The 18,132-nt window shown below is 41.6% G+C and overlaps 1 protein-coding gene across 1 annotated transcript in view; it reads left to right on the top strand.

Annotated features, from left to right (window-relative positions):
• The first annotated feature begins 9,697 nt into the window (after positions 1–9,697).
• Positions 9,698–18,132, top strand: part of ARL8A (ADP ribosylation factor like GTPase 8A) — a 53,468-nt gene continuing 45,033 nt past the window's right edge. Inside the window, exon 1 of the mRNA XM_054980600.1 lies at positions 9,698–9,990. Coding sequence (XP_054836575.1) covers positions 9,868–9,990 — 123 coding nt within the window. The 5' untranslated portion in view covers positions 9,698–9,867. The remainder of the gene's footprint in view (positions 9,991–18,132) is intronic.

The following is an 18,132-nucleotide window of genomic DNA, read 5'->3' as shown; positions in this document are numbered from 1 at the left end:
AAGTTGAAGCTTAACATCAACCACGCTACCAGAGGCTGCCCAGCCCAGTATATAGCTTCATAGGCTTAGAGAGGAGTTTTACCTCACGGTAGGGGAAGATCAGCCCAAGCCTAAGTTGGATGTGGGTTTGTGACAAGATTTCCCATAATTACAACTTATCTCCAGGCCACAGAGATCAGTTTCTCTGGAGAAAATGGCTGCTTAGGAAGGTAAACTCTGTCATTCAACCTGCTGAGGTCCCTCCCCTCCTCATACAACACCCATGGGTCCATGCCCTAAGATCTATATTGGGAGCACACAGAGACCTATAAAGGTCCATATTCAGGAACATTTGTCACGTTTAAAAAATAAGATCTTAGAGGCACCTTTAACACAACATTTTGTGGAGGCTCATAGTGATATTAGACAGTTTAGATACTCGGTTCTACAGGTCCTTAAGGAAGACAGATCAAAGGATATGCATAGGGAGCTTTTGAAAAGAGAATTTTTTCTCTTGTAGGCCATTGTAAACTTGTCCCTGGGCTCTGGGGTTTTTCCCAGGGCACTAAAGGAGGCTGTGGTGCAGCCCCTTTTAAAGAAACCATAATTAGATCCCACCGACCCGCTCAGTTACTGCCTGGTCTTGAACCTCCTGTTTCTGGGTAAGGTGATTGAGCGAGTGGTGGAGAAACAACTGCAGAGTTTCCTGAATGAGACCTCGGCCCTAGATCCCTTCCAGTCCAGTTTTTAACCGGGACACAGGGTGGAGACATTGGCAGTCGCCCTCACGGACAATCTTTGCAGGCATCTGGATCAAGGCAGATCAGTGCTGCTGATTTTATTAGATTTTTCAGCAGCGCTCAATACGGTCAATTACGATCTTCTGATCCACCACCTCACCAATGTGGGAATTCAGGGGACGGCGCTACAGTGGCTAGTCTCTTTTCTTTACAATTGGGGACAGAGGACGGCGCAGGGGGAGAAGTTATCGTCCTGTAGGCCACTAATATGTGGTGTGCTGCAGAGGGCGATACTCTCCCCATTATTGTTTAATATCTATATGTGCTCCCATGCCCAGTTGGTGTGAAGCTTCGGGTTTGGGTGTCACCAATATGCAGACGACACCCAGCTGTATCTGCTGATGGACGGACAGTCTGAATCGGCCCTGGATGTCCTGGAGCATGCTTTTGAAGCTGTGGCTGGATGGTTGAGGCAAAGTTGGCTGAAATTAAACCCTATGAAGATGGAGATCCTGTACTTGAGGCACAGAAATGTGGATTTGTGACCATGGCTTCCTACACTTGATGGGGTGGTACTTACATTAGTTCCAAGAGTTAGGTGCCTGGGGATGTTCCTGGATTCCTTCTTGACAATGGAGGACCAGGTCACTGAGGTTGTCAGGTCTTTTTTTTCTCTATCTTTGACAGACCAGGCAGCTTGCCCCTTATCTTTCATCCCGCGACTTGACTACAGTGGTCCAGGCAATGATCACCTCTAACACAACAATTTGTATACAACTGTGCCCAACTAACTAGGTAGTATATATTGTACTAGTTTGTATCATCCAATTTACACAAGTTTATGCAAACAGTGCAATTTATTCCAACCACTAGGGCATACTGTTTCTCAGTGCAAAATCGCATACCTCATGGGCTTGTTACCTGAATTGGTCTCCTTGCAAGTAAGAGAATAGTGGGGGAATTAGCAGAAAGGAAGATGGTTATTCAAGATGCGGTAACTACGGGATCTTTTCTACCAATTTTTACAGAGTCCCTTCCCAAAATAGCAAATGAGGCTGGTGCTTAAATTTCAAAGAGCAATATTTTATTGAAAGAGGAAAATGCATGCACATACACATAGGGTAATTAGTTAAAATGGTTACACACAGAGAGAGTCCTAGGAAGCTAAGCAGAAGTTGGAATAGAGTGAGGGAGGGCAAAGCATATCTACCTATCTTTTTTTTTTTTTTTTTTAATATATATATATTTTTATTTCAATTATTAACAAAACTGTTTACAATATGAAATACAACATGGGTAAATTGTTAAAAACTACATAACAGAGAAGGGTAAAACATGGAAAGACAAATTCAAGTTGAATGATCTGATATATTTTGGATTATAGATTCAGGATTGTTTGGTATATTTTATTGGGAGGATATAGATTTTCTTTAGAAATGTATTCAAAAAAAGGGAACCATTTTTCCATAAAATTTGTTGTTTGGGGGAAATTTTCAGCTTGATAGATTCCATCATTGATTTTTTCAAATAAAAAATGGTCCCATATTTTAGAATACCAACTGGTAATTGTTGGTACAGTATGTGATTTCCATTTTAAAGCAATTAAATTTTTTGCTGCCATTAAGAAGACATTGATGAGGTCTCGTCGAATTGGTGGGATCTCTATATCATCCCATTGATTCAGAAATATCAGCTCAGGTTTCTTTGGTATTTTGTAGCCAGTTAACAAAAAGATTTGGTGCAAGATTGTATTCCAGAATTCTTCTATGTAATGACATTTCCACCAGCAATGTATATATGATCCTGTATCCCCACATCCTTTCCAACATAAAGATGAACTGTGAGAATAAATAGCTGCTAATTTTTTGGGTGTAAGATACCATCTTGTTAATATCTTATAGGACTGTAGTTTAATACTAATTGTTGATGAATTAAATATTTTAGAGGACCATAATATTTCCCATTGTTCTTTTGATAATATTTTGTCACAGTCTTGGTGCCATTTTGACTGATATGTTAAGGTTTTAAGTTTAAGGTTTTGTAGCAAAATATTATAAATTTTGGAGATTACTCCTTTATTTGAAAGGCCTTTCCTATCTATAATTTGTTCAAATGCAGTCTTTGGTTGTTTCATAATGTCCTTTAAGTTTATAGAAGAGGCTAGATTCTTTAATTGAAAATAAATAAACCATGATATATTACTATTAATTTTTTGCTCCAATTCCGGTTTATCTAGTAAGCCTTCTCGGGAGGCAATATCAGTTAGCCTTGTTATGTTGTTTTGGCTCCATTTTTTAGTGAATGCGGGTGAGAGACCCGGTGGAAACCAATCCTGAAAAAGAAAAGAAGAGAACCTGGAATATTTGGGGGTGATTTTATTTCTATAAGCATCCCATACTTTTAGGATAGCTGTAAAAAAGATGTTTTGTTTAGAGTTTGTTGGGCGGACGTGTTGTTTATTCCATAGAAGATCCTGAATGGATTCATTTTGTTGTGTGTTTTGTAAAAAGTTGATCCAATCCATATGATCTTCCTTCTGTATTATAGAAATTACATCTTTTAATCGTGCAGCTTTTTGATAGAGATCAATATCTGGGAAATTAAAGCCTCCTTGTGTGTTTTTTAATCTTAGTGTTGTAAATGCAATTCTTGGATGTTTATCTTGCCACAAAAATTTATTGAAGAAGGTTTGCCATTGTTTTAAAAGTTTTGGTGGGATTAATATTGGAATTGTTCGAAAGAGAAAAATTAACTTGGGAAGTGCAAATGATTTAATTAGATGGTATCTATCATACCATGATAATTGTTTTTTATTCCAGTCACTTAATTCTGCTCTTATTTTAGCCATTTTATCTATGTGATTTAACTTTAGTAACTGGTTGAGGTCAGATGGTAGGATTATACCCAGATATGGTAGTTTTTTTGGTTCCCACTGGAATTTATATATGTGTTTAATATTCAATTGAGTTGTAGTTGTTGTGTTTAAAGGAAGTATGTTCGACTTGGTGTAGTTTACTTCTAATCCTGAAATTTGACCAAATAAACTTAAAAGATTTGATAAGTGTTGAAGCGATAGGATTGGGTTTGTGAGGTATAGCAGCATATCATCTGCAAAAGCACTGAGTTTATATGTTTTAGAGTTAACTGCGATTCCTTGAATTTGGGTGTTCTCCCTGATTGCTATTGTCAGTGGTTCTAAGGCAATTGCAAATAAAGCAGGTGACAAAGGGCAGCCTTGTCTTGTTCCTCTATGTAGATAGATTTTGTCTGAAGTGTTTCCATTTATTTTGACATGCGCTGTGGGTTGTGAATAGATTGTCTTTATTATACGTCGGAAATTTTCTCCAAAGCCCATATGGTATAGTGTTTCATCTAAATAACATATTTCTAAGGAATCGAAGGCTTTTTCGATATCTAATGATAAGAATAGAGCTTCAGTATGTTGATTTTTGCATATAGACATTAAATTTAAAGTTTTATAAATATTGTGTGTTAAATCCCTGCCGGGCATGAAGCCGGTTTGGTCCTTGTGTATATAGTGAGTGATAAATGAATTAAGACGTTCGGCTATAACTGAAGTAAATATCTTGTAATCTTGATTTAAGAGAGAAATTGGGCGAAATGAGGCTGGGGTTTTATGATCTTTGCCTTGCTTCGGAATTACTATAATAGAAGCAGTCGACCATGAAGGAGGCTGTATTCCTGTTGTTAGTAACATGTTACAAGTTTCAGTAAGGGGTTGTAACAGAAGTGGGGCAAATTTTTTATAAAATTCTGCAGGAAATCCGTCTGGTCCTGATGTTTTGTTGTTTTTTGATTTTTGTATGACTGCTGCAATTTCTTGTGTGGTGATTGGATTCTCCAGTTTTGACTGATGTGCTTTTTCTAATTTTTTAAGATTTTTAAGTGATTGCAAAAAATGGGATATGTTTTCTATTTTTGGTTTTTTTGATGTATATAGTTGATTATAGTAATCTCTGAAGATATTAATTATGTCTTTTGATTTAGTGTATATTTGTCCTTTTTTGTCTTGGATTACCCTGATTAATTTTGCTACCTTCTTTTCTTTTATTCTCCAAGAGAGAATACGTAAAGTCTTTGGTGTATTGAACCAATGTTTCTGTTTTAAATATATGAGATTTTTTTGAATATTATCTGATTCTATGGTTTCTAAAAGTTTGCGTTCATTTATTAGTTTCTGGTATACTTTTTTACTACCATTCTGTTTATGTAGGAATTCCAAGTGTTTAATTTTCCCTGTAATTTCTTGTTTTTGAGCTTTCTTATCCTTGTGAATTCGTGATGTTAATGCTATTAGATGTCCTCTAGTGACAGCTTTTAAAGCGTCCCAAAAAATATGTGGTTTTGTTTCTGGTGTTGTATTTTCTTTCATGTATTGTTTGATGATATTCTCAATTTCCTTAACATGATTTGAATGGTACAGCAGTGATTTACTAAATGTCCAGTGTTTTTCAGTTTTTGTTTCTGACTTAAATGAAATGGTGCAAGTAGTCCAAGCATGATCTGAGTGGATTATGTTACCAATTTCGGTTGAGTTTACCTGATTAATTAATTTTTCTGAAATTAAAATAAGGTCAATTCTGGTGTAAATGTGATGTCTAGGTGAGTAGTAAGTAAAGTCTTTTTCTGTAGCATGAGTTTGTCTCCATACATCAATCAGATTGTGATTTTTAATCAATGTTGCCAATTTAGTATTGTGACATTTCTTATTGGATTTTTTATAGTCTGACCTATCTAATTTGTGATTCATTATGAAATTAAAGTCTCCACCCACAATCAGTTCGCCTTCCTGAAATTTTTCTAGATTAATTAATAGTTCTTCTATAAAGGTTATTTGCCTTTGGTTAGGTGCATAGATGGATGCCACTGTAAGAAGGTGATTGCCTACAGTTCCTTTTACAAATATATATCTACCCAGAGGATCAACCTTTGTAGCTTTATGAAAAAAGGAGTATTTTTGGATACTATAATTGCAACCCCACGTGCTTTAGAAGTGCCATATGCATGGTATTGTGTCTGAATCCATCTGTCTTTCAGTGTTAAAGGATTACCAGCACGAATGTGTGTTTCTTGAAGTAGAGTGATATCTGGTTTAAGTTTAGCTATATGTGTAAGTATGCGTTTTCTCTTAATTGGATTCCCCAAGCCTCGAACATTATAAGAAATTACTTTTAGTTCAGAACACATATTGTAACTTCTCCCTCCAATTTCTTCTTAGAAATAAATTATTTTTTGTGTTAAAGAAATAGCTTTTAAACAACTTATTTGGTAACAGTAATGCTATTTAGTATATAAAATCTGAACGATAAGACAATTTTCTGATGACAATACAGCACTTGTTATAACTTTACATTTTGATTATACTTAACTGTGTATTATAAACAGTAATACTTCTAATATCCGTAAAGTAACAATATAAACTTGAAGTAGTAATATAACTTTCTAATAACAGTAAAACTCTTCTATAACTCTCAACTTTGTTTATAACTAATTATTTGATATAAAATAGTAACACTCTATAATATAGGAACAATAACAATCCCTATTATCAATAAATTTCTGTTTAACTTGAATTCGATTAATAAGCCAAAAGGGGAAAAAAATAAAATTTAAAAAAAAAATGAAAAAATAATGGAAGAAACTGAAACTTATCCTATATAACCCTCTATAATTCAAGAGATAAACTTCTCTCCTGAATTACTGGAAAATTCCAGAATATCTGGGTAATTCTAATTTGGAAGCTAATTAAATTACTGTATCTTATAATCTGCCCCCCCGAACCCTTTGTTGATATTTTGATGCTATGAATGGCATTTGTTTCAGTCATTGGAATTAGAGCTTCTATTATTTCTAATGCAGAGTTTGAGACTTCAGTTGTGCCTAATCGGTATCTTGCTTCCTTTTTGTGGAGTTGAAGGATATGATCTCTTTCTTTTGTTAGATATGTTGTCTAACTCCATAGGCAGTTCCAGGTTAATGCTCTGTAACAGGCATAATCCAGTTTCTTGGTCTTCTGCTGTGTAGGTCTCTCCTTGTTGTTTTACTTGGAGTTTAGTAAAGTTTATCCATCTATAGTTGATTTTAGCTTTCCTTAAGGCTTCTGTTACTGGTTTAAGTTCCTTTCTTTTATTTAAAATGTCCTTTGGCAGATCAGTTAACACCAGGATAGAAGCTCCTTTGTATGTAAAGGTGTTTTGTGATCTTGCCACCTCCAAGATTTTTTTTCTTGTTCTCCAATCGACAAATGTTGCTACAACATCCCTGGGACTTCTCCTTTTGGGATGATTAGGGTAGCCAAGGCGATACGCTTTGGAAATTAGAGGGCTGATGCCCTCTTCTAATTGAAGGCATGTGGCTAGCCAGTTAGAGAGGAAAGAGATTAAATCTGCATTTATTATTTCAGATTCTTCAATCCCTCTAAATTTTAAGTTCTGCTGACGGTTTGCAAGTTCAAGGGTTTGAATTCTATTTTGCATGTAGTCATTCTCTTTTTGTAAGTCTTGCACATCTCTTTGCAAGGCAATGCTAAGATCCATTGCATTTTCAGCTTTTAGCACTGCTTTGTTAATGTCTATTTTAATTTCTGCAATTTGCTCTGTTAAATTGGAAATTTTTTGAAGGATATTAGACTCCATAGCTTGAAGTAAGGCTGGTAAGCTTAAGTCTGATGAAGAGTTACTTACTCTGCTTTCCTCGGCAGCCATTTTGAGTGTGTCTTTTTCAGCTCTGATTTCTGCTGCTGGTGTTTGGGAGACCAGGAAAAAATCTTGAAGCTTTTTAGCAGCCTTACTGTTTGCTTTCTTCTTTTCTGTTGTTTGTTTGTTCATAGCATTCATTTTACAGTTGTTAGGTTGTTTAAAGGGCTCAGGGTGAGACAGAGCTCAGCTTTAGGCGGCCATTTGCTTTTGCTGCGAAGCCACGCCCCCATATCTACCTATCTTGAAGAGTAGTTCAGTCCACGGGGGAAGAGGGCAGCTTCAAACGCCAGCATTCTTGGCCAGGAGAGCAAGAGGCATAGGGCACACCTCAAGGGAATGGCACTTGGGATCGAGTAAGAGTGCTGCACAATTTGAATGGGGCCAGGGCACTTTTATAGAGTAAAGCATGCCCTGAGGTGGGGGAGCCCACCTAGCAGTTGGAACAAGGACTCCAACGGTCAGTTCCTGGGAGTAACAAAAGGTTTTATTACCTTGATTGGTAGCTGCCGGGGAATGTGAAAGAGAATGCAAATCTTGTCCTGGCTCTGCACAATAGGGCAGTTTGTTAATGAAGTCCACCAGAGCGAAGTTGGTTAATTTAGCTGGGGAATGTACTTTCCCAGGAATGAATTATAAATACTTATGAATGCTAGATGATTTTCTCCTCAATCATGGACAGGAGATCTCATCACAGAAGGAGGGAAAGGAATGTGTAAAGTGGGATGACTCTGCGAGACCTTTGTTGCTCTGGAATCCTTTAGGGGCTGGGAAGACTGCAAAAATAATCACCGCAAATCTCTCTGCATTTACATGCAGCATTCCATTCATGCCTGGATCTCCCGGGTGGGACTCAGCAACTGTTAGCTGGAATCCCCCTGGATGCAATCCAAACTGCCATTTTAAATCCAGGGGCTGGTGACATTTAATGTTATTTATTGTAATATTTATTATATTTATTGGCATAATTATTGGATATTTATTATTACTTGACCATGGTCTTTATGATTCTGACTTAACTTATGACTAGTCAATAATGAATTTATGATTGCTATGCTGTAACTGACATAATTGCATTGTATTTATGAATGGTTGTAATTTTTACTGTTTATGGTATACTGGGGCTGTTACAGCCAATCACATTTTATGTATGAGCTCTTTGCAATTTAAATAGAAAATAATTATATAGATTATTATTTGTATTGTTTCTCATGGGAACTTGTGGTCTTATATTGGGTGGGATTAGAAGCAGAGCAGGTGGCAATGCCCACCACCCGCCTTTACCAGAACAAGATCAGGCACAGAGCAGGATGCAATATTCAACCCCTCTTTCCCTGGCCGGGATCAGGAGCGGAGCAGGCGGCCGTGCCCATCCCCCTCTTTCACCCTGCTGGAATCAGGAGCAGAGCATGAGATAATGCCCACCCACTCTTCACCTGGCCTGGCTCAGTCAAATAGAAGGAGGCAATGCCCGCTTGCCCACCCTCCCCTTTGTATTTTTTCCCTCAACAGGCTTTGTTACTACCCCTACAACCCGGGGGTGGGGGTGGGGAGAGGAGAGGAAAGGGAGGAAATAGTCCTTGTTGCCCCCACACTACAGCTCAGGTGGTGCCAAGATGATTATACAGCCTCATTAAAGCTATCTAGGAGTAATCATTATATCCAGCAGTAGCAACTTTCACTATTTTATTACTCTAACTTGCTTCTCCAGTTTGAAAACCCTTATTTTAATGAAAAACTATCTGTCAAGCAGCTGTAGAGAACCAGTACAATTGAGATGGTATAGTATAGTGGTGAAATGGTTGGACTGCAAATCAGCACTTTGCCGGTTCAAATCCTATTATTGCCCTGAGCTCAGTAGGTGGCCTCCCAAGCAACTCCTCTCAGCCCAGCTCGCCGACTGTATCGCGGGTATAATGAGAACACTGACTTTGCTGAGCGCTAATCTGTCCAAATGAACTATTATTACAAAAACAAGAAAAGTGACCCCAAAAGAAAGATATTAACATGGCATATAATCGACAGAAATATCCAAACAGCAGCAATACAACGAGACTCAGCGTTATGCACTAGTTTCGGACCTTTCCAATATCGTACGCGAACACTCCACGGCGAGCCAAGGCCCTCAATTGCGGCGCTCTGGGGCCTCGCCAGGGAGGCTTTGGGAGCTGCGGCGGGTCCTCCGCTCCTGCAGAGGCCCCTGTCGGGTTCGGCCGCGGAGAGCGGAGCCTCCACCCGGCCCGTGAGTGGCTGCCTGACCCCACCCATCGGCCGCCGAGCGACTGGAGCCGATCGAGAGCGAGTGCCAGAGCCCGGCGGCGGAGCAGAGCGCGGCGCGGCGGCGGCGGGGCAGCGAGGCCGGCTGGTTCCGGGGACAATAGAGGCGCTGGGCCTGGCTGCGCTGCGCGATCGGGGCCGGGAGCAGAGGCAGGATGCTGGCGCTCTTCACCAAGCTGCTGGACTGGTTCCGGGCGCTCTTCTGGAAGGAGGAGATGGAGCTCACCCTAGTGGGGCTGCAGTACTCGGGCAAGACCACTTTCGTCAACGTGATCGCGGTAAGCGCCGGAGGACGCGCGGCCGGCACGGGCAGGGCCCGGCGCCAAGGAAGGCAGGCAGGAAGGAGCCTCCATCTTCCTCTCCTGCCTGGCTGTCTCCTCGCCCAGCGGGACGCAGACCTCGCTTCCCTGGGGGCAGGAGGACGCCCCTCCCCAGATCTTACGTGTATGCGGCTGGGGGCCCCGTTGTCGCCTCAGTCTCCCCGACAACGAGACTTTTCTCCTTTCTGTCACGCGCGCGACCGCCTCCCCTTCTGTCCCTTCGGTGCTCCTCTGACCTCCCTCCCCCGTAAATGGAAATGGGGCGATATGGATCGGGGGTGAAGCCCTTTGGGGTTCTCTCCACCTCACACCCTTGGTCCGCCGGGCTTGCCCTCTCGCTACAGGGTTTTGGGTGGGTGGCTGTGGGGATCGTCAGGAGGAGGCAGAGGCAGGATTTCAGGCTCGGCTTCTAAAAAACAATCCGGAGCTCTGTTGTGTGTTGAAATCGGAGTGCCTGACATCCTTGTGCTTCTGGGGGGAGGAGGTTGGGCTGGCTGGGGATCAGAGTGGAGAATGGAGGCTCAGAATCTAGGCTGGGTCCCTGGTGGGGCGGCAGGATGCTGTTCTGACTCCTGTGATGGATGGGAATTTCATCTCCTATCTTTCATGATCAATGTGGCAATTAGCTGGGATTTTCATTTTACAAATGGGGCTCACAGTTAAAAAGAACATGCTTTTGTATGTTTTCAAGCTTTTCCACGTACAGACTGAGAAACCATCTTAGGAAAGCAGCAAGATCCCAGCAGCTGAGATTTTTTCAAATGGAAAGCCCTGGCTTATTCAGCCTGGCATTTTTCTCCCCCTCCCCCTTCTGTGCATTCTGCAGTAATGGCTTCAAAGAGGAAAAAAGACATTAGACAGCACGTGGGATGGGGAATATTGGCCATGAGAATATTGATAGCGGTCTCAAGGTTTTTCTGTCTTGGGCCTTAAACGGAACTGGTTTGTGAGGTCTGTGTTGTTCGTCTAGTGTGGTACATAAGCAAGGCAGGGGCTTGATCTAGGTGAGTTTGCAGAACTGGAGTTCTTCCATCTTTTGCTCTTCCTGGAAAGAGGATTGCAGCATGGGCTCAGGCCAGGATCACGCGGCCTCTTCTGTGAATACTAAGCATTTTTTTTTCTAGCAGAAGGAAGTGGATAGCAGCCATAGAAGCTACAGTAGTCTATTGCCTCTACTGTTTCTCCCCAATATTTTGTTTCCTTCTCACCAATATTTTGTTAATCTCATCACTAGATTCCTTGTCCCTCTGTCCCAGCTATAGGATGTCACAATAGGGGCTCCTCTGGGCTTAGAAGAGTGGTGTATGAGCTCTGTTATTAATATCAGGAGGGTAGCCGTGTTGGTCTGCAGTAGAAGAGCAAGATCCACATCCAGTAGTGACTTAAAGACCAACTAGATGTCCAAAGTATAAGCTTTCATGAGTCAAAGCTCCCTTCGTCAGAGAGAGAGAGAGAGAGAGAGAGAGAGAGAGAGAGAGAGATTCTAATAATAATTGCTACTGACTGTGAGTGCATTCTTGTAGGAAATGCTGGGAAAAGTGACTCAAGTCATGTCATGATGCATGCAACTTTAATATATCCAAATTATGCTTAGCATTGTTGGTATAATTTGTATATTTGCTGTATGCTCATTTCCTCTGGGTTTCCCTCTTGCATGTAGTCTTCTATAATCTTGGGAGGGTATCTTTGATGTATACATGTTGATTCATAGTCCCTCATTTATGTTCAGTTTGTTTTGGTTTCTTAGTGCAGAAGATGTGACAATGCAAATTGGTCATTTGCTAAATAATGAGTTGTGTCTGGTGTGTTTCTTTCAGCAAAGAAGCTCTGTCACTGACCACTGATTTAGCAGTGTGTTCTGGACACACAGTTTCTAAAAGTGTGCACCAACCTTTGATTTAAACTTGGGAACCTTGTACTTCCCTTTCTTAGTACTCCAATTTAGGTATTTTTAAAAATCCTGTCCTACAGCTTCAGGATGGGTAAAAATGTTGCCTTACCTTATTTTCATCTCACAGCAACTCTGTGACAGTAGGTTGAAGTGGTTTATTCCCTCCCGCCTTTCAAAGTAGTGCTTGAACTAGTGACGAATCAACCCTCTAATTCTTAATATCCATCCAGCAGTGTCTAGGGCAGCCGTACCCAATGTGGCATCAACCAGTGTGTTTCCTGGTGTCCACTTGCTGCGTGATCTCTTCTACAGTCCCTTTTGTCCTCCTTTGCTGCTTTAATACACCCTTTTCTCCTTTGTCACCTTTCATATTCCCCTTTCTATGTGTCTCTCTTTCATGACTGTCCTTCACCTCTAGCCCACTTCTCCAGCCAGTTACAAGTTATACAAAAGACAATGGCTGTAGTGGTAATTACTGGAGAGGGAAGAAGGGGAAAAGCCAAGGTCCAGCTGCTTCACAGGTAGTCTGGGCACTAGCCCCCAACTTAAACGATGGTAGCACCTGAGCATGGCTCTGTCTTTTTAAGGAGAAATTTGTTTTGTTGAAACTGCTTAGCCCCAAAAGCATTTCCAGCACCAGCAGTAAAGTGAATTGGAGGGACCATCACGATGAGAACTGAAAATAAATAAGAGAAGAGCCAGAAGAGATTGGGGATGGGGAGAGAAGAATAGAGGATATGTACTTTCTCTCACTCTGGATGTCTCAGCCAGGGAAACCCACCCTACTTTCCAAGCATCTACTGCAACCAGAATACCTTTATGTATATTCTGTATTTTTAAACTTTTACACACAGGCTTATAGACTCCACAGAATCGGCTTCAACTGTATTCCCCTATCACTGTCTTCAGACATGCAAAGACTTGAGGTATTTAAGGCCACCAACCACAATTTATTTCACTTGGATAAATATTAGCAAGCTTAGGCAATTACACTATTACCGGAAAGAGTTTTTTTTCCTCCCTCAAAATGAATATATTTTCCCATCTGACTATTTTATTTAATTGAACCTTTAAAACAGTATGGGTGTCTGAAGAAGGGAGCTCTGACTCTTGAAGGTGTACACCCTGAAAATCTTCTTGGTGTCTAGGTTGCTACTGAACTCAAATCCTGCTGTTCTGCTGCAGGCTAGCTACCCACGTAAAACTATCCAACATGGGGATGGTTAGCAGCCATTTTGTGGAGGCACCCATTAGCCTTCCTAAAAATTCTGGAAGTGTCTGCAGGCTCAACTAAATTGGGGACCCCTTGTCTAGGTACATCAGTGACTAAGGAAACTGTGTTTTCCTATGGTTCTTAATCGTCCCGTACAGTGGCAGGGTATACTGTGGCAATCTTGTGGAGCTCCTATGGAACTCTCACCGCAAACCCATGCAGTTGCCAGATGAATTTTGATAAGGGAAGGAAGGCAACAGGGACATGGCAAAATGAGCTGATGCTTTGGTGGAGTATCTGTGCTCAGTTTGGATTGACCTTGGGATGCGTGTGTGGGTGTGTTAATCAAAATTCATACTCTGAGATACCTCCCTATGCAGAAACTTTTGATATCACTTACTTGAACCTGCTTCTTTCATGCTTGAACCTGACAACTCATTGAAATGTTTTCCTTCTAATTTTGGCAACAGTATTATCTGCACTGAGAACATGGTTTACCATACTGAGTAGACCAACCAGTATGTCCTCCAGAACTAATTTGTGTGTGTGTGTGTGCACGCGCCCGCGCGTGTGTATCTGTGCTAGATCAGACAGTGAAGTGGCTTCTTGTTCACGAAAGCCACAATAAATCCATTAGTCTTCTAAATGCCACAAGACTCCTGTCTTTGTTTACACAGAACATGGGTCTTTGAAAGTGACTGTTCTAGCATGTGGGCTGCTACGGATGTAGTCTGAAGAAGATTTTGGTATATCTCCGGTGAACATTGGAGCTTTGCCAGATTGAAGTAGGCAGGCAGCTGACTGCAGCAAGGAACTGCCTAGAATTCCCTTGAGCCTAACTTTTGCATCTGCTTTGGGGATCTTCCTTGTTTGCTGTGTTCTGTACAGACTCATCTGTTCTCAGTTGCCTTTGTCTCTTTCTCCCACTCCAGTCTCCGTGCCTTCTTCAATGCTGTTTTTTATGTTTGGAGCAACCCCAGATCCTTCTCTGTCTTGCTGCTTTTCTTTTTAAGTAATTTTGTAAGACCTGCTTTCCCCCCCTTCTTTAGTAGGAAAAAGCCACCTTCTCTTTCCTGGTTCTTAACTGCTTCCTGAGCCTCTCCAACTTTTCCACAACCCCTCTGTTCATTTTCATCCAGCTTGTTCAGTTTGTATGCCTCCTTATATCCTATGCAGTACATAGCACATGGTGCTCTCAACAGAGCAGTAATCTCTCTCTCAAGATCTCTGTAAGGCCTCATTAAATATGGTACCGGCAGGCAAGAAGAACTTGCTTAAGTGATGTTGCACATGTCATTTACAGTAGACTCAGCTGCTACATGTGGAACATTGGCACAGTGGGGTGAAGCTCATCCAGGTTATGGATTTGGGGCTTAGTAACTTTGCACCTGTAGCAACTGAAGGGTTCATTTAGATGAGAGGCTAGGTCCCTTGCACCGTCATATGGGCGAGGCTTGCTTATCAGCATCACGTGTAGATTGGCCTTCTGCTTCTGGTGATAAAGCACAGTGGGCATCAGGGAGCATGGATGGCTTGAGGATCATGGCACTTTCAGCCACTGTGTCAAATCTTTGGATACAGGATAGTAATGTGGTGGCTAATGCTGCAGATTGAGAAGCCCCTCACCCTGCCACTGCCTTTCAGACTCTCGTCGCCCCCTGGAATCTGAGGATAATTAAACCGTAACAGTTTTGTTGTAAGAGTTACTAAGATAATATCTATGAAATTATTTAAGCATTCAAGCTTAAGTGCTTTATAAATGCTAAGTATTTTTTTCCTCTGTCATGCTTACTTGAGCAGGATCTGATATCCCAAGCTCTTTTCTGTAAGGAATGTCAGTTGTTTAGGAACTTCCTGGTTGCATAGCAAGGCGGGATGGTGACAACTTTTTGCGCTGCATTAGAAATGATGGCGTTTGTTAGCATTATAGCGATTGGTTTGAATTGGTCAGATTAACAGAGATAGTCTTGTATTGTGTAGAAGCTTGTGATTTTGTTATCAGTCTTGTTCAATAAAACTGCTGTCTTGAGAATGAGGTTGTGTCCTTGGACAGATGCCCTCCCTAAAGGATTCCTCTCAGTATTGATAGTTAGGTGGCCTTCCAAGTAATGCCATGTAGAAATACAAGCCTCAACAAATTTTCTTTATTCAACCTAAAAATTTAGGAGTCAGACTCATTTTCCAGCCTTCAGTGTTATGCATTTTAATTTTCTAATTATTACTACTACAAAACCTAATCCTAAACTCTTCACAGTTTGTCACAATTTTACTAAGGTTATGACAAAATTGTTGTAGTATATAAATAAACAGCTGGGGAACCTGCAAGGGAGGGTTGCTTCATTTCCTCCTGTATCCCTTCCATCATGTTATGTCCACTTTCTCTCTTCTGGGAAGCTGCCATATATTCTCTCACTTACCAGCCAACCTTTCTTTTATCTTTCGCCAGTCTTCAGCTTTATTATTTATTTTGTTTATTATTTACTTCATTTATACCCCACCTTTCTCTCCAGTGGGGATCCAAAGCAGCTTACATTGTTCTCTTTTTCTCCATTTTATCCTCACAATAGTACTGTGAGCTCAAATGAGTTGTGTGGCTGTGGCAGCTGTTGGGTCCAGGTGAGTTGTGTGGTTTTCAGGTCATTTGGTAACCACCACACCTGAATGAATCGCACAAATCACAGGGTCGCACAAATCACAGGGTAACAAGTTCCACAGTGGTTCCTGCGAGTCCTGGCCCCAGTGAGTTGTCACTCCAGGACAGGTGAAAGGGGAGCAAGGGAGACCTGGGAGGCCAAAACAGCCCTGGAAAGGGCCTTCATCCATGCCTTTTACTGATAGAAACCAAGGTTTGAAGGCGGTCTGTACTGTTGTAATTGCCTAGGAACCTCCATAATGGTATAGGCACACTGCTTCTGTTATTTGCAGGGGAGTTAAACCCCTGCCTTTTCTTAAGATTTCAAATTTTCTCCATACCTTGGGCATTTCTCAGGTTTATAGAAATAACTGTCTTGTCTGTTCATAGCCTCAGCCTCTGGATTTAAGTATCTACAAATGGGCCCATGTTGAGAATTAGACATTTTGATGTTTGTCATCACCACAACAAAAAGATAACATCTTAACTTCTCCACAGATTTATTCAAAAGGAAACTGACTCTGAATGTAAGATGATCCTCCTTAAAAAAGTTATACACCAAAGCATTTTTACTGGATGTAACTTAATTTGTACGTGAATGTAAGAGAACTCCCACTTTTTTAATGATGGCATAGCTGGGATAAAACCCTACTCTTGCATTGGAGTAAGTAATGTAATCTGGTGTGAAATGTTAAGTTTGTACTTCTGTTGAGGATCACTGAGAGAGACTGCAATAATATATTTACTATGTGTCACAGTGAACATTCTAAGCACTGTAATGACTCGTGTCTGAGATTTGTCAAGCCCTGCAGAAGTAGAGGAAAGTGCTTGTTCAAGAAGTAGCAATGCATTGAGTGGTATACAAGCATGTATCCTGGAGGAAAGAAGGTCTCTTGTCAGAATTTTTTTGTGCATATGTGAGAGATATAATGGAAATTGCTAATATTTTCTGTGATGTAACACCAAGCCTAAAGCAGTTTGATTACTGTAAAGTTGAATGTGAAAAGTGTATTGCTGGTGGGGAAATCCTGATTTCTTGTTACATACCTCTTTAGGAGTGCAATAACACCCAGATAGGTATGCTTTCTCTTTAAAAGGAGCTCTGAGCCAGACTACAGATAACAGCTTTCCCCTTAGTCTTGTTAGTCACGTTAGTCTTGCTGTTTTGGTGTCTGATATCATTCTGTTTGTTCTGTGCTTGTCCAGAGTCTTCCTGGAAAATAGTCTGGACAAGACCAGGATGTGTAACAAGCAGAATAGGCTATTTTAAAGGGGGTGGGGTGGGGGAGGAGGGCTTTCAACCCAGATTACAGGACTGTGTCGTAAGAAATAATAGCTCAGAAAGTTGCCTTGGTAGAGGTGGGGGCTAAACACTATGCTATTGGATACTGTCTACTGATGTAGATATGAATATGCCATGGAATTTAGTTATGCTTTGTTTCAGATTTCATCTGTGTGTTCAGCTTTATGCTATCTGTTCCAAATGTCTGGTGTTAATCCTACTATATAAAAGAGTAAGCGTGTTCCAGACGACTCACTTCCTACCCTGGTGCACTGCTATGGAGGGAAGCCCAGAAGAGGAAAACCATCCCTCCGAGAGCGCGCTGCAGAGGGAAGCCCACGCCAGGATCAGGGGCAGAGCAGCTGGCAATGCTCCCCCCCCCCCGCCTTCACCCAGCTGAGATCAGCAGCAGAGCAGGTGGCAATGCCCGCCCCCACCATCACCCAGTTGGGGTCAGGAGCTGAGCAGGGGGCAATGCCAGCCCCCACCTTGACCCAGCAGGGATCAGGTGCGGAGCAGGTGGCTATGCCCCCCCCCATGTAGCTGGAATCAGGAGTGGAGCAGGTGGCAATGCTTGCCCCCACCTTCACACAGCTGGGATCAGGAGCAGAGCAGGTGGCAATGCCCGCCTGCCTGCCCTTCCCTTTCTAGAGCCTGTTTGGTGTAGTGGTTAAGAGTGCAGGACTCTAATCTGAAGAACAGGATTTGATTCCCCACTCCTCCACTTGAAGCCAGCTGGGTGACCTTGGGCTAGTCACGGCTCTCTGGAGCTCTCTCAGCCCCACCCACCCCACAAGGTGTTTTGTTGTGGGGATAATGATGACATACTTTGTAAACTGCTCTGAGTGGACATTAAATTATAAATCGAATGTTGTTGTTGTTGTTGTTGTTGTTGTTGTTGTTAGAACCCATTGTATTCCCCCCCCCCCCCGCAACAGGCTTTGTTACTATTGCTATCATGTTTATAAAACTTCAGTTATTTTTGAACAGGAGACAACTGGCGTGTTAAAGAGCAATAGAAATGTATTAAGAAGGGATCTGAACTGGAGACCCTGAGCTGCATATCAGCTTCATATGCAGGG

Source organism: Eublepharis macularius, chromosome 5 (assembly GCF_028583425.1).
Source record: "Eublepharis macularius isolate TG4126 chromosome 5, MPM_Emac_v1.0, whole genome shotgun sequence".
In the NCBI taxonomy this organism is placed as follows: Eukaryota; Metazoa; Chordata; class Lepidosauria; order Squamata; family Eublepharidae; genus Eublepharis; species Eublepharis macularius.
The sequence above is the reverse complement of the archived record's forward strand: the minus strand, read 5'-3'. Positions and strand labels throughout refer to the sequence as shown.